The sequence below is a fragment of the Taudactylus pleione genome, unplaced genomic scaffold (genome assembly GCF_031769625.1).
Source record: "Taudactylus pleione unplaced genomic scaffold, aTauple2 ptg000539l, whole genome shotgun sequence".
Classification (NCBI taxonomy): domain Eukaryota; kingdom Metazoa; phylum Chordata; class Amphibia; order Anura; family Myobatrachidae; genus Taudactylus; species Taudactylus pleione.
Genome location: NW_028284941.1, coordinates 3650821 through 3670896, shown reverse-complemented (window position 1 = coordinate 3670896; position 20076 = coordinate 3650821). Strand labels below are relative to the sequence as shown.

The 20076-nt window shown below is 40.1% G+C and overlaps 1 protein-coding gene across 3 annotated transcripts; it reads left to right on the top strand.

The window, feature by feature from the left end:
* Positions 1-818: 818 nt before the first annotated feature.
* On the top strand, positions 819-19725 carry SFPQ (splicing factor proline and glutamine rich). 3 transcript variants are annotated; one of them, XM_088451167.1, is made up of 12 exons: positions 819-1704; positions 2182-2370; positions 3831-4132; positions 4267-4362; positions 4559-4755; positions 5590-5674; positions 5804-5918; positions 6193-6238; positions 6314-6432; positions 10736-18467; positions 19427-19486; positions 19668-19725. In XM_088451167.1, exons 1-10 carry the CDS (start codon positions 901-903, stop codon positions 10889-10891), a joined length of 2109 nt encoding a protein of 702 aa, XP_088307293.1. In that variant the 5' UTR covers positions 819-900; the 3' UTR covers positions 10892-18467; positions 19427-19486; positions 19668-19725. The 3 variants fall into 3 exon arrangements, with proteins under 3 accessions (XP_088307293.1, XP_088307294.1, XP_088307295.1); XM_088451168.1 differs by having other exon boundaries at positions 820-1704; positions 18417-18467; XM_088451169.1 differs by having other exon boundaries at positions 820-1704; positions 18417-18467; positions 19427-19725.
* Positions 19726-20076: the final 351 nt, after the last annotated feature.

The window sequence follows — 20076 nt, the reverse complement described above, 5'->3', positions numbered from 1 at the left end:
ATGTCATGAAAAATTATAGCTACAATATGTAATTAAATTCAAAATGCACGGAACGCAGAGGAAAAACAACATGTGAATTCAAACTCCTTGCTTGGCCAAAAGCACTGGACCCTCAGTAGTTACTGAGATGTGTCTGTTCCACAAACAAAATGCTATCTGTTCTGGGAAGGGTATTCACAAAGCCATCTGCCCCTCTGGCCATTATGCTTTCACATCTGTTTGCTGCACTTTACAAATAGTAATTCATGTTAAGGGAAGATGTATATATCCTGTTTTCCACAGTCTGGTTACTGATGACCACATTTGTATTTTTTAAGTCGTATTAAATCTCGTAATATCGGTAATTACCTTCACAGTGAAGGATAAAGAAAACAATACAAGTACATATTTCTTTATAATATAATGTTATTAATGCTGGAATGCAATTAAAATAAAGCCGTTGTCACTGCTATGTCTATTCGTCTGACAAAGGTATGCACGATGAAGTGTGTGTTAGTACTGTGATGTGTGTACAGTGTGTACACGATAGGTACACACAGACATTACTTGTATATTGTAATCTGCAGGGCTCCGTCACCGTCAATCCGTCTGCTTCTCAGTTGCAGCGCCGCAGTAACAGATGGTGATTGGTGGTGAAATGTGTCTGTTATCACAACGCACCAATCGCCATTGCAATATCTGGGGGTAGACCCGGTATATTTTCCTGTGTGTCGGGTCATCCGCCAATAACATTTCAGGCACGGTCGACTGCAATCTTCCTATTGGACAACAGCGTGGGAGGCGTAACGAGAGCTCCGTATATAACCAGAGGACAAAGCAACCGCGCATTCCCCGTACCAGTCTTGTCGCCATTTTGTGGAGCAGAGCAGCGTAGCGCGTTCTCTGTGGTATCTGCGTACAATGTCCCGTGATAGATTTAGGAGCCGTGGCGGCATGGGAGGTATGGGCGGCGGAGGAGGCATGGGAATGAACATTTACAGGCGGGGCAGTGGCGGCGGCGGCCGAGGAATGGGCGGCATGTCCAACTACCGCGGTCAGGGGGGTTACATGGACTCGAATCGCGGCCCGGCTGGCCAACAGCACCAGCAGCACAAACCGCAGCAGACGCCTCAGGCTCAGCAGCACAAACCGCAACAGCAGCCGCCCGCACCACAGAAGCCCCAGCCAACGCCCGCACCGGAGCCGAAGCCCGCCACTCAGGAGCCGCCTAAACCAGCTCAGACCCCACAGCCCCCGGCCCCCAAAACACCCACCCCTCAGACACCGGCCGCCTCACCGCAGGCGAAGCCGGCCCAGTCCCCTCAGCAGAAGCCCGGTAACACGCCCCAGCCTGCGCCTCAGAAGGCGGCCACTCCGAACCAGGCCCAGAAACCGCCACCTAAAGTCCTGCCCCCACCCAGCCAGCCCCCCGCTCCGCAGCCGCCGCAAAAGCCGATGCAGACCCAGCCGCCACCCCAGCAACAACAGCAACCCCAGCAGCCAACGCCGCCTCAACAACCACCCCCACAGCAGCCGCCACCACAGCAGCACCAGCAGCCACCCCAACAGCGACAGCGGCCTGGGCCTAACGCCCAAGCCGGGCAGAAGAGGCCCCACCAGTCCCGCTTCCAGTCCCATCCACCGCCTCAGCCAGAACCCAAGCGGGAGGCTGCTGTGGAGGCCGCTGGTTACACGGAGGAGGAGGAGGAGGGCGGCTGGAATGAGGTGAGTTAGTCGTGTTTGTCTGGGTCTCCCCTACTATAGCCTGCCCGGAATGTATGTACATATCCTATGCGTGTAGCCCTATACATTGCGTGACGCCGGCAGGGTAACTACCTCCCGTATGTAACTACTACGTGTTCTGTAGCCGTCACCAGATGCAGGGTTTCATCTTGTTTCCTGCTGCAGCCTGTGTGTGAAGAAAGTGTATAAAATGGCTGCCTGGGCTGTGGCTTTCTTTGTCAGAGCTCCATTTTGGGCACGGCGCCCCTCCCCCCCACCATGTGCACAATGTCTCGCGGAGAGCCCCGCCCCCGTGTGTCAGCAGCACCTCTGCCCCGCCCCTTTACGTTGCTTATGAGAAAGAGGGATCTATTCTTGCATAACCTTTTCACGTGTATTGGGTGTTGGCCATTGCATTCGCCACTATTAATCTACTTTATTTTCTGCTGACATTAGAACATGTGAATATATCTTCAACAGGGTGTAAGGGCTACACTGTCCCTTCTAAAAAGACCTGGAGAAAAGACCTACACTCAGCGTTGCAGATTGTTTGTTGGAAACCTTCCCACTGATATCACAGATGAGGAGTTTAAGAAACTATTTGCGAAATATGGAGCCCCTGGCGAGGTGTTTATCAACAAAAGCAAAGGATTTGGCTTCATTAAGCTGGTGAGTTCCTAGAAGTTAAAAAGCAATGTCAGATTATAATCCATTTACACTGATGCCATTTTAAACTTTTTTTTTTTTCTTTATCATTTGGTGTCATATGACCTGGTCTTGTATTGCTGTTCCTTGTCATTGGAAGGTTTCTAATTTGATTACTTGATAAAGGCCCCTATACATTAGATGGTGCTTTGAACAATTTGGCCTATTCCGACTCAGAATGACAAATGTTCAAGTGTGTACGCACTATGCACGCTCCTGCTGCGTTGCTCGTGTCATCTTCAGAACTTGTGTACATGCAGGAAGATCTGTCAAACCACCGCAGATCATACCATGTTTACACTCTACCAAAGGACCAGCTGATATGGTTACTTTATATAGTTAACGATCCAACCACCAAACTTTGCAGGATATATAGTTGTGATTGCACAGTGTATGCTCTTCTAGATGTTTTGCCTGGGAGTTCAGGGGAAACTGCAAATCGTCTAGTGTGTAACTAGCTTAAGTACCCTGTGTGCCTCCTTTTCCTGGTATACAAATGGGCCCATCTACCACCTGGTTATGACTAGTTACATCTAGCTGATACTGACCATGACTGCTTGATTTAGCAAATTAAAGTATTCAACTTTTATTTCTACATATTTTACTAAACTACAAATATGTAACCCCTGCATATAATTGGAGATAACTGGACGATCTGTTGTCCAATCCCGCGGATTTGCAGACGTCTGGGTCTTTCCATCTGTGCATGCATGGAAGATGGAGCGACCTACTCTGGCAAGGTCATTGAGGCTGGAGAATGATATATTGGATGATCAGTCACCGAATCGTGCATGGTTTACCGACTGCCCAATATAACAGCCATCGGGGTGGTCAGCAAGTGTGTACTTACCTTTAGATTACATTTAATGGTCTTAAGGCCTAATATTTCCATCGCAATACGCACCAATGGTTATAAATGTTTTAAAAAGCAACTCTAAAATCTAATTGAATGCAATGAGTTGCTACACATGTGTTAAGGACACAACAATTGTGGTATCACAGGTTCTCAATCTCTGTCCTCAGGACCCCAACAGTGCATGGTTTTTCAGGTTTCCTTAGAGAATCGTAACTGACAAAATTAGCTCCACTTGTGAAACTTTTTTTTTTTAAATGTTAGTGAGTAATGAATACATCTGTACACCTCCTAGGTTACATGGAAAACGTGAACTGTTTGGTGTCCTGAGGACAGTTTGAAAACCACTGCCCCTATATCATGGCATATTTATGTAGTTTTGTGATATACCTCAATGCATGGTATATCACTAGTTCCAGGAACAAGATTCTTGTATTGTCTTTAATTAGTCTTATTGTAATGTGGGTATAGTATCCCATCCATTTCATCATTTACTTATGCCCATAGCCTTTTTGCTAGTATCTCTCCAGAAGTAGCCATATTATGATTGATTTTTATTCATTTTGTCCAGGAAACAAGAGCACTGGCTGAGATAGCAAAGGCAGAGCTTGATGACTTCCCCATGAGAGGCAGGCAGCTCAGAGTACGTTTTGCAACCCACTCAGCTGCACTCTCTGTGCGCAACTTGTCTCAGTTTGTTTCAAATGAACTTTTAGAAGAAGCTTTCAGTCAGTTTGGACCAGTTGAGAGAGCTGTGGTTATTGTGGATGATCGTGGAAGGTCTACAGGAAAAGGAATAGTAGAGTTTGCGGCAAAACCAGCTGCCAGGAAAGCGTTTGACCGGTGTAATGATGGAGTGCTTCTGTTGACAACGTAAGTTTCTCTCAATCCTGCAATCTACAATTCAATCCTAATATTTTAATGGTGGTTCTATGTTAAAATTTATGGCTAGATTAAGATTTTGGTATTCTGTTATTTTTTCTTAACTTGGTAACGATTACTTTTAGGACTCCAATGCCTGTTATTGTGGAGCCTCTGGAGCAGTTTGATGATGAGGATGGACTGCCAGAGAAGCTTGCTCAAAAGAATCACTTATTTCAAAAGTAAGCAGTTTAGAATTTGTTTTACATAGCCTTAATTATGTACTACAAATCCCTATGTAACCAAATACTTTACTACTCCATGAATTGCATTATCAGCAGACTGTGGCTATGATTCTCTAGCTACATATGTTATGTTATAAATGGCTAAATTTGTTAATATATTCAGTTTAAATGTGTTTAACCTCCTTTCTTCAAGGGAAAGAGAGATCCCTCCTCGGTTTGCCCAGCATGGTAGCTTTGAGTTTGAATATTCCCAAAGATGGAAGTCTTTAGATGAGATGGAGAAACAACAAAGGCAGCAAGTGGAGAAAAACATGAAGGAAGCAAAGGAAAAGCTTGAAAGCGAGATGGAAGATGCTTTCCATGAACACCAAGCTAACCTGCTGCGCCAAGGTTGGTTTCTGATCAAATCCTTGTTTTAGAATAGTTAGGGCTATATTTAATTGCCAGTGAAAAGTTCTCGCTGGTGACATCATTTCGACAGGCGAGAACTTTTCCCCTATTCAATTGCAAAGAGTTTCCGCCTGTGCGAAAAGTCTGCGCCTTATAACCAGCGAACAAGATTCTCCTCTGAAAGGCGGAAAAAAGTGCAGGTTTGGGATGCAAGCTAGCAGCAACACCCCTGCAGCCTTGGGACAGTCCCCCAAAGCTAAACTATTTTTCCCACTATTTACACAGTTTACAGTTCTCGCGTCCTTTGCAATTGAATAGGGCGAATTGTGGTGATGAGCGCGATACTTTTCTGGAGGCAAAACTAGTGATGACTGCAAAAAGTCCGGCACTTTTTGCCGGCAATTGAATACGGCCCTCAGTTGACGATCAAGCCATGTTAGTGAACTTCGGCTTTTGAAAGGACATCCATCCAGACCCCCTTCCCCTGTCATTGTAGGTGTGTATAGTTGCCAACATGAATGTGGTATGGGTGCCTTGAAGTGTTAAACTATTTTCTTGAATCATTCCTCTATTTCCTTAGCGCTTAAATGGAGGCACTATCTCTACTGCTGGGCAGCTGGAATGAGTATGCTAGGGTAACCTAGTGAAGCATTCTTTATGCAGGGGTATTTTAGGGTATTCATTAATGCAGTTTTATTGAGACACCCGCTTAATGGAATTCTTTGAATGGACAGGGCCGTACAACAGCAATCTTTAAATGTTGACTTTGTTGTAATGTGCTACATACACATGCATTAAGTAAAATGTAGTTCATAAAGGCTTTTTTTGCCATAGATTTGATGAGGCGCCAGGAGGAGCTCAGACGTATGGAAGAAATGCATAACCAAGAGATGCAGAAGCGTAAGGAAATGCAGTTGAGGTGAGCCATTTATGATTTTGAACAAGGTTATATGTTTAGGGTTTTTTTTAGTGGCTCTTACAACAGTTGCTTGAATTAACTTAAGTTACTATATGCAATTTAAACTGTTATGCTTTTTTTATGTAACAGACAAGATGAGGAACGACGCAGACGTGAAGAAGAAATTATGCTGCGACAGCGTGAAATGGAAGAGCAGATGAGGCGCCAAAGAGAAGAGGGCTATCGTATGAGCTACATTGACCCTGTAAGTCCTGTTTGTGTGCCTTCATACTTTGTAGTACCAGCAGATTACTAAACACGTGTATATAAACGCACCAGGCTCATTTCCCCTGCCCCAGATATTTGTTTGAACTGTGGAATGAAAAACCATTCAGAGGAAACCTGTAGACTATAAACTCCATACATAGCACCCTGGTTCAAATGCTACCTAAGGTCTTTATGCTGCAGAGTGGCAAGGCTAACCATGCTTTCTGGTTTGGTGCCAGTCTCTGATAGAAATCATCTGTCTTAAATTTCAGAGAGAACGTGATATGCGCATGGGAACAAACTCAATGTCCATGGGAGGTAAGGTGCATTTCAGTTTTTCATTTAGATAATACTCAAAAACCTGATCTTAAGTAAGATTTTTGTGCTTTTTAGACCCTTATGGTGCCACGCAACAGAAGTATCAGTCCCTTGCGTCAACTGCTATGGGTTATGAGGGCAGCCCAGGCGTCACCCAGACAGCAATTGCCACATCTCTGATGGCAAGTGACATGGTAACGTATCAGTTTGTGACTTGATAGTGGCTGTAACATTTTGGAAATTTTTTGGGCCTACTGGTCCATCTACTCTGGAAGACATAACTCAATATATTGCTGCAAGTTTCCTTTTCTTTTTTTTTAAACATACGACTTTATGCAGGCTTTTTTCCAATAAGGGAAGCTTCCAACACTTTTTTTCACAGGCCTATAAAGTCAAAGCACCCATGGTGTTGCTTAGTGGAAGGCAAACTCTTTACATTTTTTTTTTTTTTTTTTATACAGCAGTTACATTAAGGTTTTAAAGCATATTTCAAATAGCGGTGTATATAATTGATGCTTTGTTGATTGTCAAAATCACAAAACATGTTATAAAGGTTTTAGTTAAGCATTCAATGACTTTACTATAACTGGTATTTGCATTCTTGCTGAGTGGTTGTACTCTTGCCTGCAACACACCTAAACTGAGTCTGCTTGAAAAGAACAGACCTGTCTACACAGTAATTTAAGGTTCCACGTTCTCATATGGACTACATCTGATGTTCATTAAATAATTTATCTGCAAAAGTTGCAAAAGAAGCTCTGTACTGCGTGCATCTGTACGCTGAAATATGCAAATGGCTATAGGCCACTATATTACTACAGTTTAAATGCCTCTGTACCAACCTTCTTGCATTTGTGCAGTATGCTGCCTTCATGCCAGGATGGAACAATCACAGAATGCAGTGATAGTCTTCAACCTTTAATCTGGGTACACACTACACAATATTTTGAATGATTTGGAGCAACTAATCGTTCAAAACTAGTAGTGTGTACCCACTATCATAATCCCGATGCGTGAACTCGCCGGTTGTCCGTCGCATCCTCATTTCTTTTGTACATGCAGAAAGATCTGAGCATTTCTCTAGCAATGTCATGCTACTGGATGCAGCATGGGCTCCCCCGCCGATGCCGTCATCGGCCAGTGTGTATGCATTTGCCGATGCCAGGTCCATCGCTAACTAGGTTGGTACACACTAGACATAGTCTAGTGTGTATAGGGCGTGTCAGTTAAGTTTAACTGTGCCAAGTTTGTAATTAAAGCAAAAACATTCACTGGTATATATGTAAAGCTTCCTATACAAAGAAAAATATATAGTATTTGGTATGAAATTACGATTTAGCAGTGTTTTGAGGCTGACTGCAGAGTAAATCTGTATGGTTACTCATGTAGAGGGCAATTCAATTGTTTTTTTTTTTTTTTTTCTGCACCCAAACGTAATGGGCGGCCATCTGAGTAATTGTTGCAAAGTTAGGGCGCAAGTGCCCCTAGAAGTATCGTGTTTAGCCGCCCAAAGCTGCCGTACTGCACGTTTTTGCTCGCCACCTTGTGAGGCGGTGAGCAGAAATGTGTGCAGCCGTAGCTATTTGCATCTGAACGGAGCAGCTGTTGAAATGTTCCGTTGGGCACCCAAAAGAAAGTCACGGTAAAAACAATTGAAATCGAATTTTGGGGGATCATAGAATTATTAATGCAAATTGAATATAACTTCTAAACTAAAACGTTGACATATATATTTGTGAATGTTCCGGCAGCCCTCTTACGGTGACTTCATCATTTAGTGATGATTTGCAACATTGTTATGCTGCATTTTGATTTAAACCCGGTCTTAACAATGTAGTCCTTTTCTAATGTGCCTGAACTACTGCATATCTATATTGTAGCAAATGGTCTGCTTCATTTCTGCAGACTTGGTTTAGATGACTACGTAGTGGGGAACAAATCTGATCCTTCACATCAGTGGCTTGTCACTTCATAACAAGCCGCTCTCTAATGTGTTAGCTGAGCAGATGCATTTTGCTTAATATTTAGTTCTACAGATATGCATTGAAGACCTTTCTGATTAGAGGAGTGTTCTATGGGTCAGGTATTGCCCGACGAGAGTTTTCTGCGCCTATGGCCCGTATTCAATTTGAGGCGAAAAGTCCGGATCCGCGATACTTTTTCGCCGATTACGTCATTTTTGCCTGTTTTGCTTTTACCCCCTATTAAATTTGAAAGATCCGGATCCGCGATACTTTTTCGCCGATTACGTCATTTTTGCCTGTTTTGCTTTTACCCCCTATTAAATTTGAAAGATCCGGATCCGCGATACTTTTTCGCCGATTACGTCATTTTCGCCTGTTTTGCTTTTACCCCCTATTCAATTTGAAAGATCCGGATCCACGTTACTTTTTTGCCGATGACATCATTTTCACCTGTTTTTTTGCTTTTACTCCGTATTCAATTTGAAAGACTTTCCGCCTAGGCGGAAAGTCAATGCAATGTACTAGGCGAAAAAGTTTCGCCTTTGAATAGCAGGCGGGAAAAAAGCGCAGAATTGGGGTTTTGGGGTGCAACGTTGCGGGAACCCCCGTGCAGCCTTCAGACAGTCCCCCAAAGGTAAACTGTAGAAAAACAAAAATTAAAAAATCACTTACGCACACTCCAAAAAATGACTTTGAAAAAGGGGGCAAAAAAAAAATGTTTAGGTACAAAGCAAACTTGACTCTGGGTTGGGGTCTCCCAAGTATGCCCCAGGTGTTTTTTTGTTTTTTGTTTTTTTTTTATTCATTGCAGGTGCTTGCGCAGGTGGATTTTTCACGTTTTTTCCAACTTTAGCAACTTTTAAATATGACCCCCCATTTTCAAGTACCACAAATTTGCTGGGGTGTTATTTTCTGCAAAAAACCATCCTGAATACTATTTAGCAGCCATTGAGCCAGTTTAAAAACACCAAATACCTTCAGCAAGCCAAATCGGGGGTACCATAGCTAACCCCATCTCAGAACATCTTTTGGGGGTGTCCGGCTGTTTTCCCCAAATCTGACTACTTTCCGCCTGTTCAAGTTTCACCGGGTCCCATTTTTGCGCACTGTCAAATAGGATACCGGGCAAAGCGGGCACGCGCGCGATACTTTTCCATCTATAAAACAGGCGAAGTGGGTTAAAGTCCAGGACGCGAAAATATCGCAGCTCGGCTCAAATTGAATACGGCTCAATGTTGCGCAACCTCGACTGATCGTACATTGGAGTTTTTAAACAAATCTAGTGATTTTCCAACTTTCAGAATTAGACAAACTTGAAAGATTTTCCAGCATTTCTAACAAAGAAAATGATGATGCTTGATACCTGGATTGTTACCATGAAGTTTTCAGTAGCCTTGAACAGCCCAAACTGTATCCACCATGCATAATTTACTGCAAAATAGCTACACATGACATATTTTACCTTATCATACCACCACCAAATGTAGAACAGTTGTATGCGACATGCTGCCCTCCATTTGCTATGGCACTAAATCTCCCTGCATGTCCTGCCAGTATTATCTTGCCCTGATAGAAAAACTGTCAGCACATACTAGTATGCATAATTCCACAGCAGCTGGAGGGCATGTTGAATACCCCTGTTGTAGAACATTGTTTATTATTTAGCATCTCTATTCATGAGAAGCCTTGCAGGCTTGTAAAATTATTATTTTTTTCTTCTTCCCAAACAACTTTCATACTGTTCACTCACCCTGCTTACAGTGCTTCCTATTATACTGGCCCCGTGGAACACTGACCTAAAGTGGGTGTGTCTTTTAAAAGAATTATGCAAAGCTAGGGTGGTTATATAAAGGGAAATGTATGAGGGAGCTCTGTATATACTCTTGATCAGAAATGGTACACCAATTCTATATTTGGTACCTTAAGTGTTATTGACACTTGCAGAACCTGGCTTGCACTTGTCTTACATGATCTGTATTCAGTCTGAATACAGAGGACCATGTGTTTTTAGATTGACTTTTATTCTGCAGGGCCATGCATTAGCTTCTAGGTTATGTGCATTACCAATGTGTTTACAGGGCCATGAGCTTCACTTAGGTTGCCTGTTTATTTATGTAGGGTCATAGTGCATAGTCTGTTTGTACTGCTGAGATGCTAGGTTTGTATTCCAAGGTTTATTTCTAAAATTGCTATAAGTAGAACCTAAATGTGAAGGTTTTAACACCTCTCAATATCTTAGCATTCGTACTTAGTGGAGCTATGCTCACTATTTTTAATACCTGTGCTTTCTTGAGCCCAGGGGGAAGTCTGTTCTCTGAAACAGCTGTCCTTATCAATTGTGGGAGCATATCTCATGGCATGTGATACTTGACTAATTTGCAAATTACCCTTTTTTCCTTTCTATGTTCCTGGTACCTGTGGATCGACTCACTGGTGATTGTATCGACGAACCTTGACTGCGGGACCCTTCTAAATATATATACTATACACTCACGGACATCTTCTATAATGAACTGAATTTGTTTGCCAATAGCGTAATGATCGGTTTGCCCAGGGCACTACAGGGACCCCCAATGCACAGGCTTCCAGAGGGATTGGGACTGTGCCTCCTGCTGCAACAGCAGGTGCTGGAGGTTATGGGAGGGGGAGAGAAGAATATGAAGGGCCAAACAAGAAACCCAGGTTCTAGAGGTTTTCCTCCAGTCTAAGCTTTTTTTTTTTTTTTAATTGTTGCATTTTAGTGAGATGCCCTTTTTTATGGATGCTCAGTTATTTGACCCACTATTTGTGAAGCCAGTTAGTATATATGCAGATTTAATTTTTGTTGCAAACATTTCCCCTCATTTTTTTTTTCTCAGTATGTTGAATTCCCTTAATTTTTTTTATATATATATATATATATATATATATATATTTTTTTTTTTTTAAACTGTGCTTGAAACATACTGGACGCTTCACAATGCTCTTGACATTACTATTTTTGAATTAGACCTCATTAAATGGGATAAACTTTGTGACTATCTTGACAAAACCACACAGCATGATTTGCCTTGCTTCAATGATGCCATCCAGTGACTGTAAATCCAGAACAGGCAGCTCAACACCAGATCTGTTAACCAGTGTTGTGCAGCACAAACATTGCTGTCTCTGGCATAGGTCAAGATGGTAGTCTTAGCTATATGTGGGTTGCATCCCCAAGGCTTCTGGTTTTAGATCTAATATCACACTAATCTTTGTTTGGGTATTGTGACTTCAGTAAAAGCACCATGAAAATTGTCCTTGTAATCCGTTGTATTAAAATTGTAAATTAAAAAAAAAAAAAAATCTATAAACTTATTGTGTTTGGATGGGATTACCTTGTCACTATTCATGATTTTCAAGACTCGCGACTTGGTTTTTTTTTTTTTTAATATATAGTGATTTATTGTTTAAACTAATTTTTTAATCCATATTGCCAGTATTGAGTTTTACCATAAACCTGTTCATTTAATCTTTGAGATTAAAGTGAATCACTCAACATATGTGTTTAAGATTAAATGTAAGCCTAAATTATACTATAGAATTTGCCAATGCTAACTTTTATATTTTTTTACAGTAAAAGGGGTTAATTTAGGCTGCCAGACTGTACAACATTTTGGCATTTAGTCTTTTGCTTAAGATCATGAAGTTTGAACTCCAAAAATGCACGATCACTGTAGAAAACTTAAATCAGTGTTATATTGCATATCCACTAGACTATATAATGGATAACTATATCGTAATCGTTCATTTGATCTTCCAGTGGATATGCTGTCAACTACCAGCGAAGCGTGCTCCCACTGGTCGTTTTTGACATTGCTCGTACTTGCAGGGCAACCTGACCGTATTGTCTGGTTCTGCAAGTACGGGGATGAGGGAGAGTGACGTCACTGAACGATATATTCAGAGTTGGGTGCTCAATGTCAAAGACATTGAGCACACCACTGCTGGGGACATGCTACACTATCGCTCATGGAGCGAATAGTGTAGTGGATATGCACCTTTATATTGTTACAATTACACATTAAACTCTCTCCCTGGATAACTGCTGGTGAAAATCACTTGGCAAACTGTCTTATGGCTTGTTGTGGGAGACAGATTCTGCTACAGCAAATCATGGCTATTTGTGTACCTATTTTATCTCCTTTTGTGGCATGCACACTTTCTTGCACTTGCTCACACTGGATACTTTTTTTTTTTTTTTCAATGGTTCATTTTCCAGTGACCTTGTATTGTCTTAATACATGATCGCAACAAGTGTGGCTTTTGAGTCTCACCCCTGCTGTCCCCCTCTTCTTTACAGCTGAAAAATGAAAGTCCCCACAATCTGTTTTCAACTATCTGATAACAAATAATTAGCAACACAGTCCATGAGCACAAGCTTGTAATGGGTAATGTTAGAAATCTCCTGTATCACTCAAATCTTGTGGTCTGCCAGGCTTATCACTCAGTCTTGAAAGCCTGCCTGCATACATTTGAGCTGGTCTCTGTAAAGACTCACTTTTTGGTACCCCATGCCTTGGTCGCATTCTAGATACAAATTTAGCTTTAAAATGAAATTAAAAGTACCGTATATTATGTTTGTAATAAGAATTCCAATATAATTTTTTCTTTGTGTTCATACTTTTTGCAGTCCTTGCAATTAAGACTTACGGTTATGTTCCAGTTTGTCCTTAAACCTATGTTTCTATAGATGAAGCCAGGTATTCATACTTTTAAAGTCTAAGGTTACATTTAAACAGGAGTACAAGGTGCAAAACTCTAGCTTTCTTATGGAGACTGGCTGTCTATTTAATGGGCAGTATTTTGTGGAAATTGCTGGTCTTGTGCAATATTTCTGTGCTTTTTGCTATGCAAGCTTTGATAACAAATGACGAAGCAAAAGTGCAGTCTTCTGGTGTGGTTTTTTTTTTTTCTTTTTTTTGCAACTTCCCCCTACCTTCCCATCCTTGGTGCATAATTTTTCTATCAAAGCCAGACCCTTCCTGCACTGTAAACAATTTGTTTGACCCTGTGTGCTGCTATACAGGATACAATTATTGGGAGAGGCTGGCTGGTTTTTCTTCAAGGTTAATCATGTCTCTTTAAATTTCAGTGTCTTGGAAAATGTGTATACCTCAACAATGATGTCCCAGGAGTAGGCAATCTTTCACACACTACCCTATATCCTTAAACCTTTCTGGTGACTGCGGGTTAAGTTGTGTGTTGGTTACACATGTTGGTTTACCATTAGATTGTATTCAATGTACCTATACAACTTGTAGTGATGCGGTCCGTGTGGATAGTGTATTCCATACGATTAGAGACAAAAAATACAGGTGAACGTGCATATTCAGGTAACTGTTCACTTGAAATCTGGGCAATATTTTAAGGCAGGGCCATGCTTAACATTGACATAGGTATTATTGCAATAGTTCTTTGGGCACGTGTTAATGAGCTCATATTAATTAGCCCCTACTTGTCACTTAATGAATACATGGTGACTTTGAATAATCTATAACATAAACCATATTAACTAATTCATTAAATTAAATCCCAAGTATTAAATCTTTGCTGTCTTCCAATATAAAAGTAATTTTGCAAATATTTGCTTAAGATTATGCTTTATGGAAAGCCTTTTATATTTATAAGTATTTAAGTGTTGCAATTGACAGTTCTTGTGGCATTAGCATTTTGTGCCATACCCTATATTCATAAATGACTTATTCAGAGTATTCACTGTCTAGTTTTAATCTACTTCAAGTCCCAGTATATATTGTTGGGAAGATATTTTACTTTAATGTTTGGAACATCTCAAATTCTCTTGACCGTGCTTTACTAAATGGCTAAACATTGTCTTATTTAAAAGCATGAAGTCATAAGAGCAATTGTGCTTTTTGGACAGTATGGTATAATTCCATTTTATCAGGACAGAACAGCCTTTAAAAAAAACAAAAACATTTTGACTGTCAAATCTCAACATGGTAGTGCCCTGTTAGAGCATAAGTTCAGCATTTACCTGCTGTAAAAGCAGTGGGTACAATGGAGTTGAAAATCAACCCTTCAAGTCAACTAATTCCTTGTTACAGTCTTTTAATCTTCATCATGGCAGATGTAAATGAATCGGCAGTGATTTTGTTGGCAGCCAGAGACATGGGAATATATTCACTGTATTTTTACTGGAGTTTTAGCCACTTCAATTGCACTTTTACAATCTTAGTGGCCATCTGTAGCAAGCAATTCTGCAGTGCATTACTTTGAGGAACATAGTGCTACCAATGGACTATAGGATCCCGGCTGTAGTAGTCCCGCTTCAAGATGCTCAGTGACGGCGTTCAGGTAGGTACATAAGAAATCCTCTACCTTGGTGACATACTGTGTAACTGATATTCTGACATACCACTTCTGTTGATTGAAATACAATGCAGCGCTTGTGTTTTGTATGCAACACAACTGTAAGGGCGGCGTTAACTTGCTTACAGTGCTTCAGTGCCGCTGTAATGCTCCTGATATACATAATAGTGCTTTCCAATTGTTCTTGAACTATTGTTTCCAAAATCATTGACTGTTGGGTGGGGGTTTGGTTTTCATGTAACAGTGTAATAAAGTGTAGGGTTTGTGACTCCAGTACTTAGACTTTCATCTGGAAAGTTTACCAAGTGATTACTGTCTTCTAACCTAGAAGACATAGCTGAAAAGTCATTAAGCTGACTTGCTTTGTGGCAAAAATCTGCAATGTATATTTGAGCAATCTTCAAAGTGCATAGAATCTCCCTCAACATAACTTGTTTGCGTAGTCAAGTCTGAAAACTGGTGTGTTTAGTTTCTATTCAAAGTATTCTCTGCATCTTTAAGTAGTGTGCAACCTGTTAACCCATACAGGACAGTTTTGATATGTTTGCAACTTGCGTTACTCTAAAGCAATTGGTCTGCTGCAAACAATGGTTCTAAGTGCTTATTTTAAGCGTTTCTTTCCTATTGTGCAAAACCTCAACTCTTATCGTTTGTGAATGTCGTACAAAACAGATCTTATATGCCGGTTTTGGCTAATGTCATAATTTAGCCTTGGATGAATTGAAGCAATTTAATTCTAAATGAGAATTTCTCAAACTTCCTGGGTTGTTCTAAATTTCAGTTTTGGGACCATGGATACACATGTGCAGTCTGCGTAAGCACTTGTAGTGTTTAGACCTCTTAAGACAACTGTTCTCATCAATTAATAATTTTCATTTTTAACATGGCACATACTCTATTGTGAGATATAGATCTAACTGTCCTATTCATATGCTCATTATTGACTCTTGGAGGCTGATTACATTTTTAGCGCCGGTGGGTGTCATTGCCAGGTGCACGACTGAGCAATTAAATTGTTGCTACGCTAAGGTGCAACCAGCTGCTGACATTTCTGCTCACCCCCTCCTGAGGTGGCGAGCAGAAATGTGCGAACGTGGTTTGGCACCCTAACCAGGACTTTAGATGGGTTTAGCCGCTATACATGTCTAAACCCTGTCTAATTGGGAGCGATAATGGGCTCTCAAACAATTTTAATTGCTACATTAGGCGCCCATTAGTTATCAGTGCCCAAAACAATTGACTCACCCCCTTGGTACTTGCCCATCTGAAACACTTAAAATTTACTTAAATTACCAGCTATTTATATAGGGCATGCATATTCCACAGCGCTCTTCCAGAGAATATTTGGCTACTCATCAGTCCCTGCACCAGTGGAGCTTGCAATATTCCCTACTACATATACACATTAGTGTCAGTTCATTTCAGGAGCCAAGACCCTACCAGCATATTTTTGGCTTGTGGGAGGAAACTGGAGTACCTACTTACCAGCATATTCCATATTTTTTTTTTTTTTTTTTTTTATAGCAAAGTTCACTTGACAGGAGGCCTTAAAATACCTTAAGAATGCTTTTTGCTTGTTAAAGCTGATTGTTTCAGTTTTTCATATTCTCCAGCAATAATATGGACCATAAAAAGACGGTCTTGTTGGATTTAAAAATGGTTCCCATTATATTTATTATCCTTTATCCTAAAATGTTTTAAAATTGCATTTCACTTGCAAGCTTGTTTCTGGAAACTAAAGCATTTTATTTATTTATTTTTTCTAATGTGGCTAAGGAACCCATTAACATTTTTCCCCCAGTTATTTATATAGTGTACACATATTCCGCAACGCTTTACAGAGAATTTTTGTTTATTAATCAGTCCCTGCACCAGTGGAGCCTAGTCTACATACTCTACCACATGTTCACGCACATACTTACACACTGAGGTTAATTTTTTGTTGGGACCCAATTAACCTACCAGTATATTTTTGGAGTGTGGGTGGAAACCCATGCAAGCACACGGAGAAACATACAAGCTCCACACAGTTAAAGCCGTAATGGGAATCCACCACAGTGTGGTGTTACTGCTGTGGGTTAGTAATGCTAACCATTACACAACCTGCTAACTGAGCAATTGCATAATTAAAGTTAACTATTGGTAGATGACTGCAGTTTTCATTGAAGAAAATAGAACTTTAGATTATCCTGATTTCTGCTATGAATATCTGGGTAGGACAGAACATTGGTATTTTACTTTGTTGGCAAATTAGACAACAAACAATCAAATATACTTATTGACCAACTGAGCCCACTTGTGTTTTCATTTAATGTAATTAGATTTTTAATGTAGGGGTTCACTCTTCCAATTGAATACATAAAACCAGTCAGGCTGTCCAAAATTCATGCTTTGAATATGTAGGATGAATGTTTTACCATAATTGTCTGTTCAATGTGGTAAAACTGGCAGCACCATTATAACCTTTCATAATTTGGAGTAGTCCATTAACCTGATTTGTGATCACAATACATTTTATATTTTACTCTGCTTCAATAACCGAATTAGGAAGCTTGACCTTTTTAAACATACATATTCACTGTAGAATATGTTCAGTCTTGCCCTTCCTTAACTTCCACAAATCCATGTAGGATTTCCTTTCACTACCATAGCTACTGCTTGTTTACAAAGTGGATTGACTATTGGCTTGTAAACCTGAAAAGGTTAAAACATAAGGTGTTTTTTTTTTTTTTTTATATGCCATGCTCCTATGTAGAAAATTAGACTACAGGCTAATTACATATGTTAATTCTACACTATAGCGCTATGTGTGATAACCTTACTAAGCAGTCACCACCACTTTTCTTTTAAATAGTAGGAGAAGAAAATGATTCAGTTCTGGGTTTAAACAAATTGTATATTGTGGTTTTGTAATATTGTACTCTTAGGTGGTCACTGTACCTTAGCTTGCAGTATGACGTGGCAGTGCTTTTAGTTCTGCCATGTAAACTCCTTATTCACCATGATATTCTTATAAATATAGGCATGACCCGTTTCTGTGGATAGTACGCTGAATTGCTGTACAGTAGAAACAAATGGTCATGTAATGTGTACACATCGTTGAGATGGTATAGCGCTGCATTGTGTTTGAATGGTTTGTAATTTTGTCATTGATAACATCAGAAGTGTGGTGTCAGAATACTTGTGCTGCTATAAATGTGCAGTTTGTGATATTGAGATTTTCATTTATAAGTTTAAATTGATGACACTTAACAGGTTTTATAAACTATTTGGCAATACCTGTAAAAGTTGTTTAATGAACTGCATTTTTAAGCAGCTAATGAATAAGGGATGTAATGGGGTTCTTGTCTTCATGAAGGTAGAATTTTTTGCAGTTTAGGCAGGTAACTATCATATGAACTTATGGGAATGCTAGTACTATATTTGGGATCCTTAGCCAATATATTTAAACTTGGAACCGAATTAAAACTTTATATTTTTAAGATATTTTATTGCTGCCCTTCCCCCCCCCCCCCCCCCCCCCCCCAACTAAATATGCATTAAGTGCTCTGTACTGCAGAGATTTATAGCAGTAATGAACTTTCAGGCCTGATTCTTAACACCACTAGATTTGTGGTTTGGCTCTGAGTAACAAACATGCTTTTTAGTTCCATTTCGGTAACTAATTCAGTCTTAGATTTTGAGGCTACTTTACTTGTTCATAAAAATCTGTCAAAGTGACTAGATTGGCTTAAACATTTTCCCCAAGACTTGATTTGAAAACCTTTAATGATCAGTAGAGATCATTTTTCAAGTTCACAATAATCCAAGCTTTAAACTGACTTGGACCTTTCTAGACAATAATGCTGTTCACTTACCTTTAGGTATGGAATCCAGATACTGGCTGACATCAACTGCTAAATCTTGAATTTAAGGTATGTTTGGTAATGGGGAACCTGTATTCAATTAGGTGCGAAAAGTCAGTTTCTGCGGACAAGTTTCGCCGTCGTCATTTGTATTCAATGGCAAAGATTTTTCGCCAGTGCGGAAAGTCAATGCATTGGAATAGGCTAAAAAGATTTGCCTATGGAACCAGGCGGAAAAAATATGCAGAATTGGTCTATTGGGGTGCAGACTTGCGGGAACCACCCAGCACCCTTGGGATAGTCCCCCCCCCCCCCCCCCTAAAGGTAAACTGTCAAAGGTTAAAAAAAACTTACCCCAAAAGTGTTTTAGGGGGTGAATAAAAAGTTGGGGTACAAACTTAAACTAGCAAAATAGATGAGTGTGCCCCAGTTGTTTATAAGATTGCAGGTGCTTGTGGCAGGTGGATTTTTTAAAGTTTAAGACTTCACTTTAGCAATTTCAAAATATGCTTGCACCCATTTTCATTATCCCCAAATTTGCAGGGACTACTTGTTTTGTAGAAAATATAAAGCTAAATGGCATTCTTCATCACTTATGTAAAGACTAACAGCAATTGAGAGCATTTAAGTACCCCAAATACCTTAAGCAGGGCTATTCGGGGGGGAACTATAGTGATCTGCAATGTCAGTGCATGTTTTGGGGGGTGTCAGGCTGATTTCCCTAAATCTGACAGGACTTTTCACTGATTTCGAATTCAGTGTTCTGTTATCGCCAATTTGGAATTTAATACAGGATAAGTGGAGACGAGCGCGATACTTTTCCACATGCAAAACCAGCAATGACAGCGAAAACCTCGGCAGCGGGACTTTTCGCACCTAATTGAATACAGGCCATAATGTGTAGTAATGAATGTGTTTACTATATTCTGCTCAGATGGGTGGTACATCAGATAACAAAGGATGTAGTTTTCATTTATATTTCAAGTTTACATGTGAACAGGTTTAAAACCTTATAAAATCTTTTGCAGGATTAATGGACATGTCATCCAGTTTGAGCTGCACAATTTCAACAAAGTGGACATAATGAGGTATACTAAACAAGTTGCAATGAAAGCCATGCAATATATATTAAGCTTTGTAACCATTCTGGAGTAAGTGAAATCTACTCTGAAAATAACAAACTGCTTTGCTGATTGGAGTTTAAACTGCTATATAATGGACTTTGTGTGGAACTTTATTTAATACTGTATGTAAATGTTTCTTTTACAGGAACAATCTGCAGCATTTGGGATGGATTATTTTGTTAATAAAAGTTATTTTAAAAAGTCTTGTATTGATATTGAAATATGCTTGGTTGAAACTACACTTGAATTGAAGACTTGTATGCACATTTGTTTCTAATTCATACATTTCATAAAACATGGGAAAAAGCAGTTTTTTTTGATGGCAACCATTCTGATTTGGGCAAAAGGTTAATTGTTCCACACTGTACATTCATTTGCACAATATAGGCAATACTATTAAATGGTATAATCCAGTAGCCTTCTGACACCTGTACCATTTGCTCTACATGTGGAAGGTTTAGAAGATTTACCAGCTATATGCAAGCTCCAGCCTTACTTTTTTTTTAGGCTTCAATATTTTAGAATTAAACAAATTATTCATTTACTAGTGGCAA